General features: G+C 36.6%; 1 protein-coding gene across 4 annotated transcripts in view; it reads right to left on the bottom strand.

The window, feature by feature from the left end:
- The window catches only part of SS18 (SS18 subunit of BAF chromatin remodeling complex), a 76,527-nt gene that overhangs the window by 28,408 nt on the left and 22,851 nt on the right, over positions 1 to 25,268 (bottom strand). For all 4 annotated transcript variants that reach the window (XM_007197581.2, XM_007197582.3, XM_007197583.2 and 1 more), the window contains exons 4-5: positions 10,365 to 10,518; positions 6,329 to 6,550 (exon numbers count right to left, since the gene is read on the bottom strand). In XM_007197581.2, the coding sequence (XP_007197643.1) occupies positions 6,329 to 6,550; positions 10,365 to 10,518 (376 nt within the window). The remainder of the gene's footprint in view (positions 1 to 6,328; positions 6,551 to 10,364; positions 10,519 to 25,268) is intronic.

Below are 25,268 nucleotides of genomic sequence, written 5' to 3'. Positions count from 1 at the left end.
CATGCTGAGTAAAAAAAGCCAATCTCAAAAGGCTGCACACTGCATGATACCATTTATGTAGCATTCTGAAAATGACAAAATAATAGAAATGGAGAGCAGAGCAACAGTGGTTGCCAGGGCTTAAAGATGACTGCAAGGAGGATACACAGGATCTCTTTGTATTACCTCTGCAACTTCCTGTAAACCTAAAATTATTTCAAAATAAAAAATATTTTAAAATGAGTCATAATGAAACTAAGTTTATAATCTGTTGAATAGAAATTCATCTGGATTCTGTCTCCCAAACCTGAAAGGTTTTGGTATAACTGACAATCATCTGTTTTCTCTGACAGTACCTGACAGGTTCCTTCTTTGGTTCATTCGTGGAATGACAGACAGCCAATGGATGACAATACAACAGACAAGGATGCTAGTTCTCTAATTTGTTACAGCAGCGGGAAATCTAGCTAATCTATCAGTTAACAAATAGGATAAAACAGTGAACAAAACATGACACAGTTCCTGAATTCACAGAACTTGAAGAGTCTAGGGAAAAATAATTAAACAGATATTTACAAATAATTATGTAATTACAGGTACTCAAACTGTTGCTACAAAGAGCCTAAGTAAAGGTTACTTACTATCCATAAGTGGACTGTACCCTGTCTGTGGAGTAATGTAAAACTTACAGTGCAAGATTATACAGGTGATTTTATTTTATGCTCTATGCTTCTCCTTCTTTTCCTAATTTTTCATATTAAATATTTTATAACCAGAAAAATGTCATTCAGTGGGGGAAAGATTACAATCTTGAAAAACCCATCCAATATAGGAATAATGATCAAATGTTTAAATAAAGCATCTAGTCTGAACTACAATGTAATGGTTGTGTATACCTAAACTGTAACAAAAAGAAACTTGCGATATTACCAATGTTGATTTACCAATTTTAACAGTGAAGAAAGATGAGTGTATGCACAATTCTTACTCATTCAAATCCACTATGGAGGTACACATGATATTTCTATGGAATAAAATATTTGAAATAATTCTTTCATTTGTAGATATTCTATGTTATACTTGAAATTCAGTATAATATCACAGTGCTTTTTTATATTGAAGATTTACTAAATTTATTAAACTGAGGATTCCTAAAGCTCCTGAACTTGGTTGGCGGGAGCTTTGGATCATGCCCAGAGGGACCAGAGACTGGAGACTGAGATAGACACCGTGAGCAATCAATCAATCAATCAATCAATCAAATCTACATAATGGAGCCCCAATATAAACTCTGAACATTGAGGGAGGCTCGGGTGAATTCCCCTGGTTAGCAATACTCTGTGTGTACTGTCACACACTGGACCAGGAGAGCAAAGCATCCTGATTGCATGAGGAAAGAAACTCTGCATTCATATGTCTTCTGGATTTTTCCCTTGGCTGATGTTAATCTGTATCCTTTCACTGTAATAAATCATAACTCTAAGTATAACAACTTTTAGTGAGTTCTGTGGGTCTTTCCAGCAAATCACTGAACTTGAGAGTAGTTTTGGGAACTCTAGACTTGTAACTGCTGTCAGATATGAAGCCAATCTTGGGGACTGTTCCCTGTAACTCTGCAGTTGGCTAGACTGGAGGTGATGGAAGTCTTGGGGACTTTGACCTCAATCTCCTCCCAACAGCTCAAATACATTGCTCCTGCAATTGTCCCTTTCCTCACCCTCTTGCAGCATCAATTCCCCTCTCTCCAATGGATCATTCCTGTCAGTATACAAACATGATTTAGTATCTTCCCATCTTTAGTTCGAAAAGATGCTAGCTCCAAATTGTCATGATGTAACTGATGATTTGGAACTAGCGTCTTTTCTATAGCTTGGTAAATTGGCATATTCCTTTTTAAGTATAGACCAACTTCCAGGGCTTCCCTGGTGGCGCAGTGGTTAAGAATCCGCCTGCCAATGCAGGGGACAAGGGTTCAATCCCTGGTCCAGGAAGATCCCGCATGCTGCAGAACATCTAAGCCCGTGCACCACAACTACTGAGCCTGCACTCTAGAGCCCGTGAGCCACAACTACTGAGCCCGCGTGCTGCAACTACTGAAGGCCACGCGCCTAGAGCCTGTGCTCCGTAACCAGAGAAGCCACCGCAATGAGAAGCCTGTGCACCACAACGAAAAGTAGCCCCTGCCCACTGCAACTAGAGAAAGCCCACATGCAGCAACGAAGACCCAACGCAGCCAAAAATAAATAAATTTAAAAAAAAGAGTACAGATCAACTTCCAACGTTTTATCCTTTGTGCTTTCAATGTTATGAAATGTCTCCAAGACTTTCCTTAATACAAAATATTTTGCTAGTCTTGCTTTCTCTGGGACATCTTCGTTCTTTCATCACAGCCAGTTTCCTCATTTACATCAGCAAGTTCACCTTCACTGAGGACCTGCAATGCAGATCTAGAGTCTCTCAAATGGCAGCAGTGTCAACATTCCCAAGGTCAGCAATTCCTTCTGTAATTCTACTTACAAAGGACTTGGATTTATTTCCCACAGTATTACTTTTCATTTCTTTGTTAGACTTTTATCTTTGTTGGCCAAGGCCCTCTCTGAATTATCTATTTTTATAAAATAACATGTATCTCTGGGAGCCAAGGAAGCAACACAACTCCATGCTGTGCTGTTATGTGCATAACTGATGGATGCATAGTGATCAATCACTGACAGAATCTGAAAGTGATGTGAATGGTCATCGATCATGATACTCATAAATACAGTCATTTGTGGACTGAGGAGACAGCAGCCAAGTCTGTGCTTTATGCAACTACTCACGGTTAATACACCATGGTAAGTGAACTCTGAACCATGTTGTTCGGCAACAGGTGTTATTTAACTAAATTGTGGTAACAGAAGTTCATGCATATCAGAACTTCGCAACAGCAGGCCTGCCTGTATTTCCAAAGGATGTGTTTCCTCGTGCACGGAATGAGGATAATAACAGTAGCTACTAACCCAAAGATGTGTACAGCTCTGATCAGATAATAAACCACTGTATAATAAGAGTAAATATAACAGTCCTGGCTATGGTAATACATACTTTCTGCCCTTCATATTTACAATAATAAAGGTACTGAAAGAAAAATTTCCCACTACTCTAATGCCAAGCCTCTAGATCAGATCATTATCACTTGCAACTTATTAGCTAAATGAATCAAAACTTTCTTAACACTATTCAAACAAAATTAAAGCCAGAAATAAATTAGATCTTATGGTTAAAAAAGACAATAGCCAATAAACTGATCTCGAGTTTTTATTACAAAAAAGAAAAAAACACCTTGTTTATTCTAACTGATTTTATGTAAACTATACAATTACCGAATTAGGATTTTTAAATGCCATCATCTCACTTAATCTTACTTAAAGAAATTGAGTAAGTTAGTCAAAGATCCCACACATGGTAATCTATGGGGCCAAGACTTGGATCCAAGTCTGAAGAATTATATACCATACCTGGAACTTGTGAAATACATGCTTTAACACAAATATAACAATTTGTGAAAATCCTCATATTTAAATATGGAATAAGTAAGTAAAATGGTGTTAAATGTGGAAAGCTATAATCACTAATACCTGGGAATGAAAACTATGCTGATTCTATCAAACGCTAACTGTTGGTCCAGAAAGCCTTACTATTCCAATTTGACTTTTAAAGAAACATCTTTAAGGCACTATAACTCTGTCTTTCCAGGTTATCATATAACATCTGGTTTCAATTCCTATTCACTGAAGAGACAGATTTGTCAGGTTTTGTTCTAGGCACCAGAACAAAACAGTGTGAACAAAAGAGGCAAACTTCTCCCTTTGTGGAGCTTTTTGAATTCCAGTGGAGCTGACGCTCTCTCTACATGAGTGAGTAGATCCAGTATGTAAGAAGGCAGTGATTCACTCTGAACACAGGTCTTACTCCTGAAGTTCAAAGTGATCATCACTGAACTTTATCTGGATAACAGTGAAAATAACAGGGAAAGTTTGTTGGATTGACTATTTACAACATTTTCGTAGCAATTTAAGAAAGAAATTAACATTAAAAACTTGTTGGGGCTTCCCTGGTGGCACAGTGGTTGAGAATCTGCCTGCTAATGCAGGGGACATGGGTTCGAGCCCTGGTCTGGGAAGATCCCACATGCCGCGGAGCAACTAGGCCCGTGAGCCACAACTACTGAGCCTGCGCGTCTGGAGCCTGTGCTCCGCAACAAGAGAGGCCGCGATAGTGAGAGGCCCGCACACCGCGATGAAGAGTGGCCCCCGCTTGCCACAACTAGAGAAAGCCCTCGCACAGAAACGAAGACCCAACACAGCCATAAATAAATAAAATAAATAAATAAACCTCTAAGTTAAAAAAAAAAAAACTTGCTAAACCTTTCACCTAAAAGCAGTAGTCCTCATAAGAGAACTTACAGGGAAATATTCTGCTAATATAATAAACCTAAATGCTGAATTAAAAAATATTTCAGTTTTCTCACTGCATAGATATGTATAAAACCACAACTAAAACTACAACTAAAAGTAGGCACCAATTACAATGCCACTGTCATATAAACTCATTTTTCTTTTAAAGCTAAAAAAATAGTAACTGTTGAAATTTTTATAATGACCATATAATCAGTAAATTTAATAGGGCCAACTTTTTGTGCAGCTTTTTGAAATGACATGTTTTGTGTGGTAGGTCTACATGTTTTTATTATATTAGCCTTTGCATTAATATGGGTTTTTTTTTTAATTTTTCACATAGGGAATACAGTCAATAATATTTAACAATTTTGTTCAATGACAGTTGGTAACAGGACTTATCGTGGTGATCATTTCATAATGTGTGAAAATATCAAATCATGATGTTGTACACCTGAAACTAATATTGTATGTTAATTATAACTCAATAAAAGAAAAATAATTTTAGTTAAAAAAAAATAGAAAGAATAGTTGGTCCCTATGTTTTGAACAAAAAATTCCTATAAACACTTCAAGTCCTTTCTCCAAAAACAGTTAACTATTTTCTACATACACACTGCTGCATGCATTATTTTTTCTTCTTCAGATCTTATGATGTCTTATCAAACCACACTGCAGCAACATCCACTTTTGCGCACATCCTACCTTTCCTTAAATACAGTTTCTAAGAAGTGTACCATAACTACGGCGGTTGCTGTAAAGAATCACTATCAATTTTTCTGCTTTTTCCTGGTAACCAAACTGTACAGAGAAACATCTGAACCCCCTTCTGATCTAGCACTGACTGGATCTTGCTGTTGTTTTGAACCTTTAATTGATAGAATAAAAAAAAAAAGAAAATACTCCACCATGGGCACTGAACAACTTTTGCGGGGAAAAATGGAGCAAGTGCCAGTTTTGTGAAGCTGCATTCATTGACAATTTGTTCTATTATCTCCCTTTGTTTCCGGTGTATTTTATCTAAATTACAGAAAATATCTGTATTAATATTTTAAAATTACAATATATTATTTCATCAAAAATCATGATCAACAGATTAACATTAACTTCCTTTTTCTGGGTGTACTTTGGTGATGCGTTTTTCATAAGCAAAATCTAGAAAATTTTATTGCAAATACATTTAATTCTTAGACTCTTAACCTCACCACATTTCATAATTGAAATAGCTTTAGGCTGGCAACAGGCCAAATGTTTTCCCAGGCAATTAGCAGAACAGAGCGCCACTTACTGGTTTTTAGTTATTATTCACAAGAATACTTAAAAGAGAAACATGATAACAATTTGATTCTCTGAGACTGGTAATAAACTTTAATAGACTTCACACCGCTCTAAGAATATAAGAATACAGCAGCACCTCCACTGAACATTCTAATAACAAATGATGTTAAAATTACCTTTAATGCTGAAACACAGCATCAGAAAACATTAAATCAAGGGAAATTCACAGAAATTAATATATTCTTCACAAGTAAAATGAACCACAGAACAGATGTTTTTTAAGGAGTGTACTTATAAGGATAAAATTATATTTTCTCAGTTTTCTAGCTCTAACCAAATGTTTGGTTATTCATTGATTAGCTTAAAAATCCAAAAATATAAAATCTCAAATAAACTGTCCAAAAGACATAAAAATAAATAAGCTTAAAAAGCTAAATTGAGCATCTTAATTTCTAAATGTAAAAGGAAAAAATTATTTTAAGCTGGTTTCGAACTTGATGTTCCTTTTCTATGGGTATGATCGTTCCTCACTTCAAACTTGTAATTTTGCAAATCAGCTAACAGTCTGAAAAAATTGTTTGATTTTCGAAGGCTAATGGAGCATCCTACTCAAGAATTTTATAAAGCTTACTTACCTTGGTTTGGTTGAATATTCATATTTGGTCTGGGGCCATAGTTTCCCATCGGCTGCCCTTGACTCATGGTCATCTGGTTCTGTACCGGCATGCTCTGGGACGATGGCACGGAATGGCTGTAACCTCCCATGGACCCGTGGCTACTTGAAGGCATATTCATGGAACTGTTTGTCATATTCAGTTGATTGGGTCCAGGTCCCTGCATAGGCATATGGTTAGGCCCTTTGAAGAAAAGTGATCAGAACCAAAATATGAAAGTTAAACAGATGATCTATACAAAAGTACCTTAAAAAGCTTATTTATTTTTTTTTGCATTAATGTAACAATAGCACAAACAATAACTTGAGTATTTAATCAGTAGCAAACAAAGTGAATGCTTTACACGAATGACAGCAAATACTGTGAGGTGGACATTATTATCATTTTACAGATTAAGAAACTGTTGCTTTTGAAAAGCCAGGAACATTCTGGAAAAAAAAAAAGAGTAATGAAGGAGGACTTGCTTTATAAGAGACAAAAACATATAAAGCTGAATTAGAAGTATGTAGTATTAACACATAAATGAACTGATTAACCGATCAATAAACCTAGAGCACAGTCTGAAAGTGACTGAAATGCATAATTTGGTAAATGACAATGGTGCTGACATTAAGTATCAGTGAGCAAAAGAAAAAATAATTCAATAAATGATGTTTAACAACTGAGTAGATATCTGGAAAAATACAGGTTAGGTCCCTACCACATTCCTTCTACCAAAACTAAGTCCAGATTAATAAAAAAATTAAACATTAAAAAAGAAGAAAAAGCAAAGAAATCATTACAGAGTATTTCAAAACGGAGAATTTTAAAAATAATCTTGGACTGTAAGGGCCTTTTTAAGTATGCCAAAAAACCCAGAACCATAAAAGAGTTATAGAGTACATAAAAATAAAACATTTGCACATGACCAATAAAACAAAATTAAGTAATAAAAAGATAAACTGGGAAAAAATTACTTACAAGAACTATCACAGACCAAACTACTTACTTAACATATAAAGCAAGTAAAAGACCACCAGCAGTAAAAGGGCCAAGTATAGGAATGATCACTTCACACGAAAACTTTTACAAAAGGGGTCATAAAACATGAGAAAATTGCTTGCTTTATTTAATATAATAAAAAGGCAAATTAAAACTATGAGATCCATTTTTCACCTTTTAGATTTGCAAAGATCAAAAGTTTTGTTCCAATTATATTATGAAGAAAGAAGCACTTTCATACTTCGTTGAGAGAATATAAATGTATAATTAAGTACTATTTTTATGTAGACCAATATGGCAATAACTACCATATTTTAAAATGAATATACCTTTAGGGCTTCCCTGGTGGCGCAGTGCAGGGGAAGTGGTGCTAATACAGGGGACACGGGTTCGAGCCCTGATCCAGGAAGATCCCACATGCTGCGGAGGAACTAAGCCCATGCACCACAACTACTGAGCCTGCATGCCACAACTACTGAGCCCGCATGTCATAACTACTGAGCCCGCATGTCATAACTACTGAAGCCCGTGCGCCTAAAGCCCGTGCTCCGCAACAAGAGAAGCCACCGCAATGAGAAGCCCGCACACCAAAACAAAGAGTAGCCCCCCGAAACTAAAGTAAGCCCACATGCAGCAACAAGGACCCAACACAGCCATAAATAAATAAATAAATAAATGAATGAATGAATGAATGAGTGAATAAAAATAAAATGCATATACCTTTAACCTAGCAATTTCAGTTCTAGGAACTTATCCTATAAACATACACATTTTTGTGTGTGCATGTATATGGATGCAAAATTGTAAGTTTATCTCTTTACTTATTTATTTATATTTTACAGAGTCACAAGAGCATAATTTTTAACACCAAAAGACTAGAAATAACCTATATTTCTGTCAGAAGGGAACTGTCCAAATAAATTAGAGGCATCCATAAAAAAGAATGTAATGCAGTCATCAAAAGGAATGAGACAGCTCTTTATATACTGAGTGGTCTCCAAAATATATGTTTATATACTCATGGTCTCCAAGAGAAACCTTTAAGAGGTAAAAAAAATGATATATTGTAATATCTACTGTATGCTACCATTTGTGTTTTTAAAAAAAGGATAAGAAGAAAGAAAATAGAATGTATACATGCATATGTTTTTCAAGGATAACTGGATACCAATGCCTGTCTGGAGCAAAGAGTCTGGGTAGGTAGGGGCTGTATGCCTTTTTGTACCTTTTTATTTTATTTTATTTTTATTAGATACGTATTATCTAATTTTTTTTAAAAGGAACCTAAGACTACGAGGATATACGACCAAGATCAAACAGCATATAAGAAGCACTACAACTTACATTATAAAATATTAAAAACAAAACTAAAATCGGAAATTAAAAGCCTAGTTACAAATTTGTGTGCGTAAAAAGGTTGGCTAAATACTATACAAAACTTATTAAATAAAGACAATATAAGTAACTGGACTTCCAACTTCTCCTACACCTAACTGTAAACTCTCTAACTATAAATTGTTTTAGAAGCTCTACGGTATTCTGGACAATCTAGGTCATAAGTGGTTGAAAATCTCTGGCTCATAAAAAGTATATCTTACTCCAGACGGCCTTACACAAAAACGAATATGTCACATTAACAATAATTATATTGCTGCTCGCTTGCTTCCTCAGCCTTAGGCTTGAATGTTATCTGGAGAAGTTGAGTCAAAATCCTAATTAAAGGTACCACCATAAAAAGTCACAAAACTCCTCTAACTTGCTAACCTGCATTAGCACTACCCCACCAGTTTTAAAAGCAATGTGTCCTAATGAGCTAGATGTGGATTAAGCAAGAAGTTTGCTTCTGACCACAACCAGACAAGTAGTTACCTCTTTATTCCTACCTCCACATGGTGGAGGGCCACTGGGCCATGACCATGGAAGCCTTGGCAGGAAAGAGAAGGTTGCCACCAAGACACCACAGCCCTCCTACATGACCCATCACACATCAATCTCCTATAAGCCAGGCTATCTGGCCTCTTTTGCTCTGTGCTCTCTTTTGCTTCATTTTTTACACCCACAGTCCCTGGACACCAATGCTACCAACCAACATAATCAGTTAAGACAACACTATCCTAAGGATGCTAATATTACTAATTTTAAAAATAAATTGCTCTGTTATTTTAATTTACTCTATTTATTGCTATTTGGCTAATTCTTTTTGTTAATGAAAACAACCTTTGTCTTTAGAAAGTAAAAATATGCCCCACCAAGAATTATAGGTATGGGTGTGACTGATGTTACAAAAACAAAATAGCTTAAAGACAGTGATACTTTTCAGATTAAAAATTCAAACCAGCAAAAGGTAACTAAATAAGCATCCAATGGTCTGAAAGATATTTTAAGTGGCTCTAAACTTAAAATGGATAAATAGTAAATGGTTCATTATATAAGAAAGCTGACGCTTTTCAGCTTTTAATTTTGCTTCAGTATCGATTTCCATATTTCTATTATACTATAAACATATGTATTCATAAAAATGCATACTCAGTTTCAAAAGACCAATGAGGAAAGACTAAGTACATGCGCACTTTAGAGCTTGTTTTGTTTTTTCTCCCCATGTGTCTTTTCCAGCAATACTGTTTCTGAGACCAATAAATTTTAAAGTAAATACAAAACTCAGAGAAATGGTACACATTTTTATAAACAGATCTTAATTCTTAAGCCATGGTGCAATGCCTTTTTTCCCCCAAAAGCTTCTAAAGCCAGCTGTATTGCATAGTTTCAGACAGACTAAATTTAGCCAGTTCTGTTCATCAGAGGAATGCTGTGTGTCAGCTACATCAAAGCCCAAGGGCAGCCTGATAAACACTGAATACAGGTCACGTAGCTCTGTAGCTAACAAACTCTAAGAGAGCTTGCACTCGGGGACATTCAAAGCAGTTTTGTCATCAACAATCTAGTATCCCTTGAGCCCCCACGTCGTTTCAGTTGCTAAGCAACTCCGGTGTTAATGTCTTAGAGGAGAAAAACTTACCAGGCATCTGGCCGTTCATCTGGTTCTGCATGTGTGGTGCAGGAGGACCCCCAGCTACCATTCCATCTGAAGGCATGTTGTGTGAGCGTGGAGGTGGGGGAGGGCCGCTCTGATTCATCCCTCCAGGACCCATAGGCATATTCTGTGTGGGTGGCTGAAAGAAGACAGTTTAGTAAAACAAGAAAAACAGTCAGACTAATATACTAAAGATGCATATGGTATAACAGTTGCCTATACTATTCAGTTGAATAGGGACAAAAACACAAATGCATTTCAACTTATTCTAATGCATTTTAATCATGGACTTATCAACATCATATTTAATATGCTCCAAAGACTTCACAAGATCATTAGCATGAATATGTCATCCGACCACCTTAGACCATAAGAACACCATGATTCAAGTATATTCTACTTTACAGTGAAAATTAAAAATTATAACATTCTATACAAAAAGAATTCTTATTTATATATAAGGATTTCTAATGTGCCCACTATTGTTTAAATTATGTTTTAAAAATTAAGTCTCCTTTCATTATTAATATATTTGGGTATATTTACTGTTAATGATGAATTTTACCTGAAAAGATATAGTAACAAAAGACTAAGGACCAGAAGCTTCAAAATGTGATATATTTTATACTGTTTGAGGAGGGGGAGTGGTTTTGGAGGGGGAATGTTTTAAACTGCAAAGACTCAGCTCAGCCCAACATTTTTGTGCCGACTACTCCTATGGATTGGAAACATTACTGATGGCCTCCAAGGGTACAGAGACAGCTGCCTCAAAAGGATGCCTTTGGCAAATTTCCTAATGAAAGTGTGAAAAAAATCACTGACTAACCTTGAGAGTTCACAAAAGGGCGAAAGGAAAAACACAGATACAAGGTGCTCTATAACACCTGGCTCTCTTCTTGGGAATATTTGGGTAGAGAAAGCACACAGTTAGTTTCTTTCCAAACCCCAGTTTTTTAATCCTGCAAGAGGATAGGGAAGTATTGTTCGTTACAAATCTATTTCTGCCTTCTTTCTCTACTTGTCTACGTTTTAAACATAACGTCCATTCCTAGAACTTCAGTCATTCTCTTCCTCCAGTATGTTTACTGTGTCTGTACCACCCAGATTTTGCGAACACAATCCTCCCCGGCATATTTACCAGATATACATTGTTCTTTAGACATCACAGTAAACACTCAAATCTCCAACCACCTAATAACCACTAACATTTACAAAATGAACCAAGTACTACTCTAATAGCACTCGTGCCAAGCTCATAATTTCTTCACTACTAAATCCAATCCAATAATTGCTCATTAAATATTTTCTCTTCAATTCTTATCTTAAATTCTTCATCCAATTTGTATTCTTTAAACACTTTGTTCCGTTTTCAAAAAACTTACTAAATATCAACTTAGTGTCACATATCTCACTTTAAATCATCCTTTATCATCCTTCAATATGGCTGACTTGGCCCTCTTGCTTGAAAATAAAATTCCTTTCTTCTACATCCTTGTCCAGATTTTCTCTTGAAAATTCATGCTCTCCCTCTCAATAGGTATCAGTTTTTCATTTTCTTGTGATTCAATTCATGAAACATCAGTATGCGTGGTTCCCATCATAATAGAATAGCTTGTACCAAACCAACCCTCTTGCTAATAAAAGTTATAAAATCTAGACAAATGTAGAAACCATTTGAAGGCACTGAAGAGTAATGTACACAGAGAGGAACAAGAGGGGATACAACTCTTGAAAGAACGGAAAAACAGAAAATCAGCCCCATAATCAACTCGGCTTTTCCTTTACTTTGCTGTATAACAGGAAAATAGAGTCCAAGTAGAAAGTGGCAGTCCTTCTAGACTGAGAGAAGGCAGAGTTTTTGGCTAACAGAGAGCTGGAAACTAAAGAACCAAGTTCCAGAGAGGAAGAAACACAAAGAGGGGTAAATTCAAGAAAACTAGCAGAAAACAGCAGTTAGGAGGCAAAAGAGCTGAGAAGAGATTTCAGCTTCTGCCCAGTTCGAGGGAGACAAAGATTGGAGTGTAGACCCCACCAAATCAGAAGGGCCTTTATAAACAATTCAGTCTCTCTGTTGAGACTTCAAAAAAGCCTCTCTGGGGCTTCCCTGGTGGCGCAGTGGTTGAGAATCTGCCTGCCAATGCAGGGGACATGGGTTCGAGCCCAGGTTGGGGAAAATCCCACATGCCACGGAGCAACTAGGCCCGTGAGCCACAACTACTGAGCCTGCGTGTCTGGAGCCTGTGCTCCGCAACAAGAGAGGCCACGATAGTGAGAGGCCCGCGCACCGCGATGAAGAGTGGCCCCCCCCCCCGTCGCAACTGGAGAAAGCCCTAGCACAGAAGCGAAGACCCAACACAGCCAAAAATAAATAAATAAGTAAATAAAATTAAAAAAAAAAAAAGCCTCTCCTTGGACTAAGGTCAAAATTGAAATAGATCAGCCCTAACAAGTCTATTAAGTTCTCAATTAAAAGTTACAAGGCATTCTAAAAAATTAAGAATAAATGGTCAACACCCATTAGGATGGCTATAATAATTAAAAAAAAAAAAAAACTACAGAAAGTAACATGTGTTGGCAAGAATGCAGAGAAAAAACTCTCGTACATGCTGATGGGACTGTAAAAGGGTGCAACCATTGTGGAGAACGCTTTAGCAGTTTCTCAAAGAGTTAAACATAGAGTTATCATATGACCTAGCAATTCCACTCCTGGTATAGACCCAAGAGAACTGAAGACATACATTCACACAAAACTTATACGTGACTGTTCACAGCAGCACTATTCATAATAGCCAAACAGTAGAAAAAAACCTAAATGTCCTTCAGCTGATGAACTGATAAACAAAATGTGGTAAATATCCACACAAAGCAATATTATTCAGCCACAAAATGGAATGAAGTACTGATACACAGTACAACATGGATAAATCTTGAAAACACTATGCTAAGTGAAGAAGTCAGACTCAAAAGGCCATACATTGTATGATTCCATTTATATGAACTGTCCAGAATAGGCAAAGCCGGAGAGACAGAAAGTAGACTGATCAGTCTTTGCCAGGGGACGGGCAGAGTGTAGAATTGGGGCTGACTGTCAATGGTCATGGGTTTTCTTTTTTGGGGTGATGGTGTCCTAGAATTAGATAATGGCGATGGCTGCATAGCACTGTGAATATACCAACACCCACTGAATTGTATACAGGGATTCCTCATATTACTGTGCTTCACAGATACCATGTTTTTCTACAAATCAGAGGCCTGTGGCAACCCTGTGCGGAACAAGTGCATCGGCACCATTTTTCCAACCGCATCTGCTCATTTCGTGTCTTTGTGCCACATTTTGGTAATTTTCACAATACTTCAAACTTTTTCATGATTATTATATATGTTATGGTGGTCTGTGAGCAGCGCTCTTTAATGTTACTATTGCAAAAAGATTATAACTCACTGACGGTTCAGATTATGGTTAGCATTTTTTAGCAATAAAATATTTTTTAATTAAGGTATGTACATTGATTTTTAGACGCAGTGATACTGCATACTTCATAGACTACAGTACAGTCTAAACATAACTTTTATATGCTCTGGGAAACTGAAAAATGTCTGTGACTAGCTTAATTGCCATATTCACTGTACTGTGGTGGTCTGGAATTGAATCCACAATATCTCTGAGGGGTGCCTGTACTTTAAAAGGTTAAAATGATGAACCTCATGTTATGTGAATTTCATCTCCATTAAAAAAAAAAAAGAGTAGATGGACAACAAATAGAAATAATAGAAAACAGGAGAAGACACATAGGTCATTCACATTTTAGAGTTATCTGAGAGACTTTAAAAATGACTGATTTAGGGGCTTCCCTGGTGGCGCAGTGGTTGAGAATCTGCCTGCCAATGCAGGGGACACGGGTTCGAGCCCTGGTCTGGGAAGATCCCACATGCCACGGAGCAACTGGGCCCGTGAGCCACAATTACTGAGCCTGCGCGTCTGGAGCCTGTGCTCCGCAACAAGAGAGGCCGCGATGGTGAGAGGCCCGCGCACCGCGATGAAGAGTGGTCCCCACTTGCCACAACTAGAGAAAGCCCTCGCACAGAAACGAAGACCCAACACAGCCATAAATAAATAAATAAATGAATAAACGTGAATTTCTTTAAAAAAAAAAAATGACTGATTTGATATATTCAAGGCAAAAAAACAAACAGGACAAATGGAGAATTTCAGCAAAGCCTAGAATTCTTAAGTCAAAGGGAGCAACAAACATATAGAAAATACAACACATCAGAAAGATACAAAGGAGAGAAAATATGAACAGAAAGTGTAAAGACATGTACGTCATGGTGAAAAGGCCTAAAACACATCTAACTGGAGTTACAAAAGTAGAAGAGAGGGAATTCCCTGGAGGTCCAGAGGTTAGGACTCCGCGCTCTCACTGCCAAGGGCATGGGTTTGACACCTGGTCGGGGAACTAAAATCCCACAAGCCATGCAGTGCGGCCAACAAAAGAAAAAAAATGTAGAGAAGAGAAAATAACACATAAGCAATAAGAATACTGCTCAAGAATTTTCCAAAGCTAACAAAAGACATGAGTCTCTAGCAAACGTATGAAGTGCTACAAACCTCAGCAGGATATGAAGAAAACCATGGCTAGATACTTCAGAGTCAAAGTCCTAAAAACCAAAGTCAAAGTGAAAATCTTAAAAGTAGCCAGGGAAAATAAGACACATTACCTTCAGGTGAATGGCAATTAGACTAAAAACCTATTTTTTATCAGAAATAATGGAAATAAAATATTTTAAAAATGACATCTTTAAAGTGCTAAGACAGAAAAAGAAAATAACAACAACCTAGAATTCTATACTAAGAGAAAATAACCTCCAAACACAAAAATGAAACAATAATAGTTTCAGATGAACAAAAGCTAAGATAACCTGTAACAAGTGAAGAGAATTCATCCAGCTAAATGAAAATGGCACAGAACTAGAGGAATTAATAAGAATGGAAATATGTAGATAAATAAAAACATTAACATTTAAAATAATAGTGGGACTTTCCTGGTGGCACAGTGGTTAAGAATCCGCCCGCCAGTGCAGGGGACATGGGTTCGAGCCCTGGTCTGGGAAGATCCCACACGTCGCTGAGCAACTAAGCCCGTGCGCCACAACTATTGAGCCTGCGCTCTAGAGCCCGCGAGCCACAACTACTGAGCCCATGTGCCACAACTACTGAAGCCCGTGTGCCGAGAGCCTGTGCTCCGCAACAAGAGAAGCTACCCCAATGAGAAGCACACACACGGCAACAAAGAGTAGCCCCCGCTCGCCACAACTAGAGAAAGCCCACGTGCAGCAACAAAGACCCAACACAGCCAAAAATTAATTAATTAATTAAATAATTAAGTAATAGTAACAATGAGTAGTATAGTTTAAACATATGTAGAAGTATAAAATATGACAAGACTAACATAAAGGACAGCAGAATACATGAAGTTATATTGTTGCAAATTTCTTGTATTTTTCAGCAACTGTTAAAAGTACAAATTTAGAGCAGAATCTAATAAACCAAGGATGCATATTGTAATCTGTTAGGCAACTACTTAAAAATGCATATGCAGGGCTTCCCTGGTGGCGCAGTGGTTGAGAATCTGCCTGCTAATGCAGGGGACACGGGTTCGAGCCCTGGTCTGGGAAGATCCCACATGCCACGGAGCAGCTGGGCCCGTGAGCCACAATTGCTGAGCCTGCGCGTCTGGAGCCTGTGCCCCGCGACGGGAGGGGCCGCGATAGAGAAAGGCCCGCGCACCGCGATGAAGAGCGGTCCCCGCACCGCGATGAAGAGTGGCCCCCGCTTGCCGCAACTGGAGAAAGCCCTCGCACGAACCGAAGACCCAACACAGCCAAGAATAAATAAATAAATAAATAAATAAATAAATAAGAAAATCCTTTAAAAAAAAAAAAATGCATATGCACATATAAAAAATGTATAACTAAAAAAATAGTAGAGAGGAACAAATAATGCTTGATTAATTCAAAGAAGGACCAGAAAGAGACAAATAGGAAACTAGTATCAGGTTGATAGATGGACAGCCTACTATATCATGTTCAACGTTAAATGTATATAGACCCCTCATTTCAATAAAATAACAGAATTATTAAATTTTTAAAATGCTCAACTATATTCTGTTCACAAGAGATCCACTTTAAACTTAAGGACACATATGTGTTAAAAGAAAAAGAATACTATGTAAACACTAATCAAAAGTATGGTGATGTCACTATATATTAGATAGTTGACTTAAATCAAGAAATATTACTGGGGGAATTCCCTGGCAGTCCAGTTAGGACTCTGTGCTTCCACTGCAGGGGGCACAGGTTCAATCCCTGGTCCCTGGTTGGGGAACTAAGATCCCACAAGCCATGTGGTGTGACCAAATAAACAAATAAATAAAATAAAAAGAAATACTACTAGAAATACTAAAGGGATAGTTTATTATAATAAAAGGATCAATCAACAGAAATGTAACAATCATAAATTTGCATACAACTCATAACTGCAGTTTCAAAATCTATAACGTAAAAGGAAAAATGGAATAATCCATAATAATGGAGATTTTAATATACTCCTTCTAGTAACTGAAAGAACAAGGAGACCAAAAAAACAACAAACAAATGGAAAAAAAACCCCTCAGAATATGAAAGATTTGACATCATTATTAACAACTCAATGTAACTAACATGCATAGACTACTATATGCAACAATTGCATAATACACATTCTTCTCAAGTACTCAAGGAATATAGACCAAACTAGGTCATACACAGGGCCACAGAGCAAGTCAACAAATAACAAATGATTGAAATCTTATGCTGTATGTTTTGAGCACAGTGAAATTAAACTAGAAATCAATAACAGAAAACCAATAACCTGTTAGTTAATGAAGAAATAACAATGGAAATTAGAAAATACGTTTAACTGAATGGTAATGAAAATGCAACATCAAAATTTGTGAGATGCAGCTACAGCTATGCTAAAAGGAAAATTTATAGCTTTAAAAATGCATATTTAAAATTCATTTTTAAGAAAAGTTGAAAAATTAATGATATAAGCTTCTACCTGCAGTAGCTAGGAAAAGACATCAGTCAAACCCAAAGTAGTATAATGAAGGAAATAAAATAGACAAGTACTCAATGAACCATATGCAATCTTCCAGAGAACACAAAAATGCAGAACAATTCCCAATCCTTAATGAGGTCACCAAAACTCTGACACCAAAACCTCACAATGACATTACAAGAAAGAAATTTACAGGCCGATATTTCTCATGAACAGACACAAAAATCCTAAACAAAATTTTGCAAATCAAATACAGACTGTATTAAAAAAAGAATGCATTACATAACCAATGGAATTTATTCCAGGAGTGCAGGCTGATTTAACTTTTGGAAATTAATCATTGTAACTCACCAAATTACCAAAATAAAATTCATATAATCATCTCAATAAAGGAAAATTATCTGATAAAATTCAACACCCACTAAAGACTTTAAAAAATTAATAGGAGCATCCTTAATCTAACAAGTCTAGTTTACAAAAAAAATGTATACTCAATATCATCTTACTGATGAAATACTGGACTTTCAGGAAAGAAAACAATTCAGGAAGAAGATAAGAATATCCATTAACACCAAGTCTATTCAACAAAATAAATAAACCAATAAACAAATCAGTAGTATAAAAAAAAAATAAAGTAGGAAAAAATAAGAAGGAATAAAAGATTGGAAAAGACATATTATTATTATTCAAAGATGACATGATTGAATGCATAAAAAACCCCAAGAAAATCTGTAACAAACTATGAGAATCACTAAGGTACCTAGAGACAAGGTCAATATATAAAAATCAACTGTATTTCTATATATTGCCAATAAACTAGAAAATTAAAATTTTAAAAATGATACCATGTATAATAGCATCCAAAAAAATTGAATAGCTAGGAACAAATCTAGCAAGAGATGTGCAATACTTCTACACTGCGACATTGTTGAGAGAAATTAAGGAGTTTACTAAACAGAGGGATATGCCATCTTCATTGACTGTAAGACTAAATATTGTGGAGATATCAGTTTCTCCAATGTTGACTTAGAGATTCCATGTAATCTCAATCAAAATCCCAACAGGCTTTCTGTAGAAATTAACAAGCTGACTGTAAAATTTATATGGAAATACAAAAGACAAAATAGCCAGGACACTCGAAGAACAACACTACCTGCTGCTATAATTAAGATATTGGTTGGTGCAAGGACAGATAAACAGACCAATAGAATAAAAAGACCAACAGAATAGAGTTGAGGAACAGTGTAACACATACAGTCACCTTACAACAAAACGACTTATATTCAATGGGTAAAAACTGATCTTTCCAATAAATGGTACTGGATAAGTTGAATATCATATGAACAAAAATGAACCCTGACTCCTAGCTCAGATCATAAACAAATTTAATTTGCAATGAATCATGGATAGACAAACTTTTAGAAGAATGCACAGGCATATATTCATGACCCTGATACAAGAAAATATTTCTTAAACAAGATACAGAAAAGAAATAAAAAAGATTGATAAATTGGATTTCATTTAAATTAGAAACTCTGTTCATCCAAAGACATCATAAAGAGAATAAAAAAGCAACTTTCGAACTGGAGGAAGGTATCTTCAATATATATAGCCAATAAAAGACTTGTATCTAGAATAAAGAACCCCTACAAATCAATTTAAAAAAAGAAAACCCAATGGAAAATGGGCAAAGAACAGGCATCAGAAAACTTTTCTGGAATGGCAGCATTGTTCTATATCCTGATTGTAGTGGTGGTTACATGGATTTGTCAAAATTCATCCATCTAAACAATTTAAATCAATGAATTGTATTCTCTGTAAATTATACCTCAAATGTCATTTTCTGAAAGAAGACCACCAGAATCATCAGCCCCCATTATCTGCTCCCTTAGTCCTAGATGCCCTTTCTTCATAGCATTTACAATTGGCACTTAAAATGTTTGTGTAATTAATTAATGTCTGCCGACCACGCTATATGTTAACTCTGTTAGGACTGAGTCCATAATTATATTTGCCTATCACTGTAGCCCCCAATCATCTAGTGTCAAATATGGTACTCAATAAAGATTTGTTAAATGAAAAAATGATTTTAAAATATAGCATTTCAAAATTAAATCAGGGGCCAGTATCTTTGTGGTAATTTTCATGTTTTTTAATTGTCAAAATTGCCTATTCTACCTCCACATCTCCATCTGGAAGTCTATCAGACATCTCAACTTAAAATCTACAACACTGACTCCCTGATATCTCTGCCTCAGCCTCAAATGCCTTTACCCAACAGTATCAGCTGATGGCAATTTCATCCTTCCAGTTGCTCTGAAAACCATGGGGTCATCTTTGACACTTCTCTTCTTCCTACACTCTGTCCCCTACGCCCAATTTTCAACATATCCTTTGAGCTCTACCTTTAACATGTACTGACAGTTTGACCACTTCTACCACTACCTCTTCTGCTACCACCCTGCTACCAGCCACCATCACCTCTCTCATGTTGATTACTGCAAGGGCCTCCTTACTGGATTTCCTGCTCCGACCCACACTTCTCCATAGAAAATTCTCCACACAGTAAGCAGAATGAGCTTATTAAAATACACCAATTCACTCTTCGGCTCAAAATCCTCCAAGGGCTTCCGATTTCAGAGTGAAAAAGTCCTTACAATAGCCTACACAATAGGTTCTGTTCATACAAACTCCTTATTCTGTCCCAGCCACAACAGCCTTCATATCGTTCCTTCAACAAGCCAGGTACAGTTTCACTTCAGGAGCTTTCCACTGCTTCTTTCCTCTGCCTAAAACACTCTTCCTCAAGTCTTAGCTCAGATGTCACCTTCTCAAAGAGGTCTACCCTGACCACTCTATTTCATATTACAAATTCCATCCCCGGCCTCCAGTATTCCCAATACACCTCTCCCTCTCCTATTTGTTTTCCTTTTCCTTAGCTCTTCCCATTGTCCAACAGACTACGTGATTTAATTATTTGTTATGCCTGCCTCGTTTGCTAGAATATAAAACCCAAGAGAGCAGGAATATTTGTGTTTTGCTCACTGATGTTTCAAAAACTATTGCCTGACACACAGTAGGCACTTAATACTTAGTAAATAAATGAAGAAACCATCAAATTTAAATGATTTACTATAAAATTAAAAATAATTCTGACTATAAAATTATCTTCAATATTTCTTTAGAATATAAAAAAACTGGGGCTTCCCTGGTGGCGCAGTGGTTGAGAATCTGCCTGCTAATGCAGGAGACACGGGTTCGAGCCCTGGTCTGGGAGGATCCCACATGCCGCGGAGCGGCTGGGCCCGTGAGCCACGGCTGCTGAGCCTGCGCTTCTGGAGCCTGTGCCCCGCGACGGGAGGGGCCGCGATAGTGAAAGGCCCGCGCACCGCGATGAAGAGCGGTCCCCGCACCGCGATGAAGAGTGGCCCCCACTTGCCGCAACTGGAGAAAGCCCTCGCATGAACCAAAGACCCAGCGCAGCCAAAAATAAATAAATAAATAAATAAATAAATAAATAAAAATTAAAAAAAAAAAAAAACTGAAAAATACAAATTTTAGTATTCTTCATCTGTATAACTATCATTAGTATAGCTGTCATTAAAACAGTTCCCCAAAGGAGGCACTACAGTGACATGTAGAAATAGGAGATTTAAAAATAAATTATTCAAAACAGGCTATACATATTTTACATATATAGATACATATACACAGATAAAATACTTCCAAAAGTTGATAAAGAGATGATCCCTATACACACACAAGACTCTTGATTAGTCAACCAAGACTGGATCCAAAAGCCCCATCTGTATCATATTTGCCTTACTTCCTAGTCCTAAAATCAGTCTCCCCAAAATGAATTGTACACATATCTGTAACAGTTTAGGAAGGTCTCCTCGATTCCTCATTCGTGCCTACAAGAAATTTCAGGATGCCACCATGGGTAGCCTTGAATTTATGCTGCCCTTCGACCTCACCGATTGATTTCTTCAATTTAACAATCTCATCAATTGTCATATGGCACCTTGTTCGAAAAAAGATAGCTAATATTCAGCCCTACTGTAAAATGTGATCAGCTTAACTTTCATAACTAATAATATCTCCCAGTTATTTTCACAGCATGCTGATTCTCCAAGTGTCCTAAAGGCTTAGGCCCCAGAATGCCTGACCTACTAACAATACTCTCCCCAGTTTTAGTACTAGGTTCCCCACTAAATTCAACTTTATGAAACAGCAAACATTCCTACCATAACAAATCCAACATTACACTTTGTCTCAGCTCTGAAAAACCAAGTCTTCCGGACCCTGATGATGTTAACCACTGAACAATCACTCCAGAACCATATAATCTAAAGAACAAAAAGTAAATGTCTTTTTCTTCACAGACCAGAAGATTTCTCTAGAGTATTCTTTCAAAAGAAAAGAAAAAAATAAACTAATCTACTCCTGAAACACTGGGAGACAGGAGTCTAAGCCTTTCTGAAAGTTGTAATAATACCACCCATTAAGAAATATATATTTGGCTTGGGACTTCCCTGGTGGCGCAGTGCCAATGCAGGGGACACGGGTTCAAGCCCCGGACCGGGAAGATCCCACATGCTGCGGAGCAACTAAGCCCGTGTGCCACAACTACTGAGCCTGCGCTCTAGAGCCCGCGAGCCACAACTACCGAAGCCTGCGCACCTAGAGCCCGTGCTCCGCAACAAGAGAAGCCACCGCAATGAGAAGCCCGCACACCGCAACGGAGAGTAACCCCCGCTCACCGCAACTAGAGAACAAAGCTTGTGTGCAGCAATGAAGACCCAGCATAACCAAAACTAATAAATAAATAAATACATTTAAAAAGAAGAGGAAGTATATATTTGCTTGATCTTGGATTTTTTAAATATTATTTTTGTATCTATACCAGTCTGGCTAAATTACAAAAATAATGTGTAATCATTATAAAAATAGAAACAATACACACAGGAACCACTGCTAAAAGCTTGGTATGTACATCTCCAGAATCTTTTTCAAAATTCATATATATAAACATATATTTAGTTTTTAAAAGTAGGGTCACACTATCCTGTTATTAATTCTACTGTAGGTATTATTCTATATAATTCAATCTCATGCAAAAGTACAGAACTCAACTGAATAAGATGTAACAGTTTTTAACCCATGCTCACTACTGACAGTTTTTCCTTGTATTGTTTTATTATTTTGCCAATAAAAATAAGGCTTAAACAACCTTGTACAAATACTTTTCTGTACTTATTCTGTGCAAATAAGAGTAAATTACTTAATTTCCAACATTTAGGTTCTTTACTTTCTTAGCTATATGGCAAACAAATTCTGCGCTTTATAGAGGTGAGCTAGATACATCATTTTCAATTAATGACAAAGGGACAACCTTCAGGTTCTCTAGTACATTTATAAGCTTCATTCACTAATATAGTTCTGCAAGAAAATTACACACCCATTTGTATTTCTCGCAGTAAGATATATCCAATTTCTTTACATATTTGGACTCAGTTAGACAGTCTTCTGAATTTTATATATGCTATCCAGCAAATGGTTAACATGATTTTTCCTAGGATTCTAAAAAGACAAGACAGGCAACAATGTTGGCAAAATGCTCCCTATAATACATTAATGTAGAGAAATGTGCCCCCACAAATCAATTCTCTATGAAATACAGGGTTACCTCCTTTATGAAACCTTCCCTAATCCTCAACAGCAGAACTAATTACTTCTATGTTTCAAATGTACTTTAAATATACATAATTCTAAAATAGCATATTAGTATACTATAGAATTACTATCTGTTGTCTTTAATATCATTTATAGAACTTTTTGGCATATAAAATACACATACACATTTCAAAAGACCATTTCACCTGTAGTCTTGCTCCTGTTTTTAATACCAAAATGTCTTAATTAGACACCTTTTATTTTGCAGCACTTTATTAGACAGAAGAGAAAGAAGACAGCTGTGGCTGGTGAAAGAAAGGGGAGTAGTCTGAGATGATCACTATGTTTCTGACTAAAAGAACTCAGTGTTTATACTACTCACTTGAGATAGGAAATAGCAAAATGGCTGTGCACTTTTTTTTCCTTTAACAGCGGGGCACAGAGGGGGAACTGAGACGGATGATTTTTGCCTACATTGTGTGGAGAGGCCTGTAAAATATCCAAACTGGTTGTGTCAAGTGGAAGCTAGATTCATGGGGCACACTTGGGCAAGAAGATACGTATTTGGGAGCCAAGAATATGGAGGGGAACATCAAGTCAAGAATATAAAAAACCAGGAGTGTGGGTGAAATCTCCCAGGAAGGGTGTGTATAGTAAAAAGTTGTTCAAGTACAGATCATCAACATTTGATAGGCACATGAAAGATAGGGAGCTGAGCAGCTAGAAAGGTAAAAAAGAAAACTATCACAGAAGTTAAAGAATACAAGTTTCAACATTATCACACTGACCAAATAAATATGATCATGTTCATCAAACACTTAAAACATTCTGAAAATGATCACAATATTGAAGAAAAGTTCTTTCCATACTTCTAAATAAGAACTTAAACCCTTTCATTAAAAAAACTGTAATAAAAAAACAAGGTACAGAACAGTGTGTATGGCAAGGTTCTACCTGCCTAGAAAGGAAGGGGAAAGTATGTATTTACATTGGCTTTTATTTGCATAAAAAGCAGGTATAAGACAGAGGTAGGAGTAGGCTTCTGTATGACTTTTTGTAGTTTTTAATGTTCTAACCACATCAAAGTATTAACTGTGCTAAAAATTAAGTTAAAATTTATAAATGAAATAAACTCTGCTAATCTTTAAAATGTTCCACAACTCTAACCACGTGTTCCCACGTGTTCCTTCACTTCACTTGGATCACACCTGCAAACAGTAAATCCTATAATATCAAATTTTAGTCAGTGAAATACCTTAACAGATGGATGCTCTGCCAGCACAGTCACTGAACCTGAAGACAAATATATTATCATTTTTACTGACACTTGTGTAAGGAAAGGCTGATCAAGTGCCCAATGCTAACTCAAAACATCAAGTGTGGTATCACCAAAAAATGAAATTTAGGAAATAAAAAACAATATATAAAATGTAAGGCTACTTCCTCTAACCAATTTTCATTAATAGTTAAGACTTTTATTTTTTGTACAGAACACCTATTAAACAAAAATGATCTTTAATACTTCTAAAATTCAAGTGTATCTGATTAAATTAGAGATTTCTTTAAACAATGCTCATAATGAATTAAGTGAAAAGCAAGACAAGTAATTCCAATCAACTTTCAGCCTTCTTTTAAAATTAAATGCATACCATAAAAAGAAACGAAATTGAGTTATTTGTAGTGAGGTGGATGGACCTAGAGACTGTCATACAGAGTGAAGTAAGTCAGAAAGAGAAAAACAAATACTGTATGCTAACACATATATATGGAATCTTAAAAAAAAAATGGTTCTGAAGAACCTTCGGGCAGGACAGGAATAAAGACGCAGACGTAGAGAATGGATTTGAGAACACGGGGAGGGGGAAGGGTAAGCTGGGACGAAGTGAGAGAGTGGCATGGACATATATACACTACCAAATGTAAAACAGATAGCTAGTGGGAAACAGCTGCATAGCACAGGGAGATCAGCTCGGTGCTTTGTGTCCACCTAGACGGGTGGGATAGGGAGGGTGGGAGGGAGACCCAAGAGGAAGGGGATATGAGGATATATGTATAAATATAGCTGATTCACTTTGTTATACAGCAGACACTAACACACCATTGTAAAGCAATTA

Source organism: Balaenoptera acutorostrata, chromosome 13 (assembly GCF_949987535.1).
Source record: "Balaenoptera acutorostrata chromosome 13, mBalAcu1.1, whole genome shotgun sequence".
Classification (NCBI taxonomy): Eukaryota; Metazoa; Chordata; class Mammalia; order Artiodactyla; family Balaenopteridae; genus Balaenoptera; species Balaenoptera acutorostrata.
The sequence above is the reverse complement of the archived record's forward strand: the minus strand, read 5'-3'. Positions and strand labels throughout refer to the sequence as shown.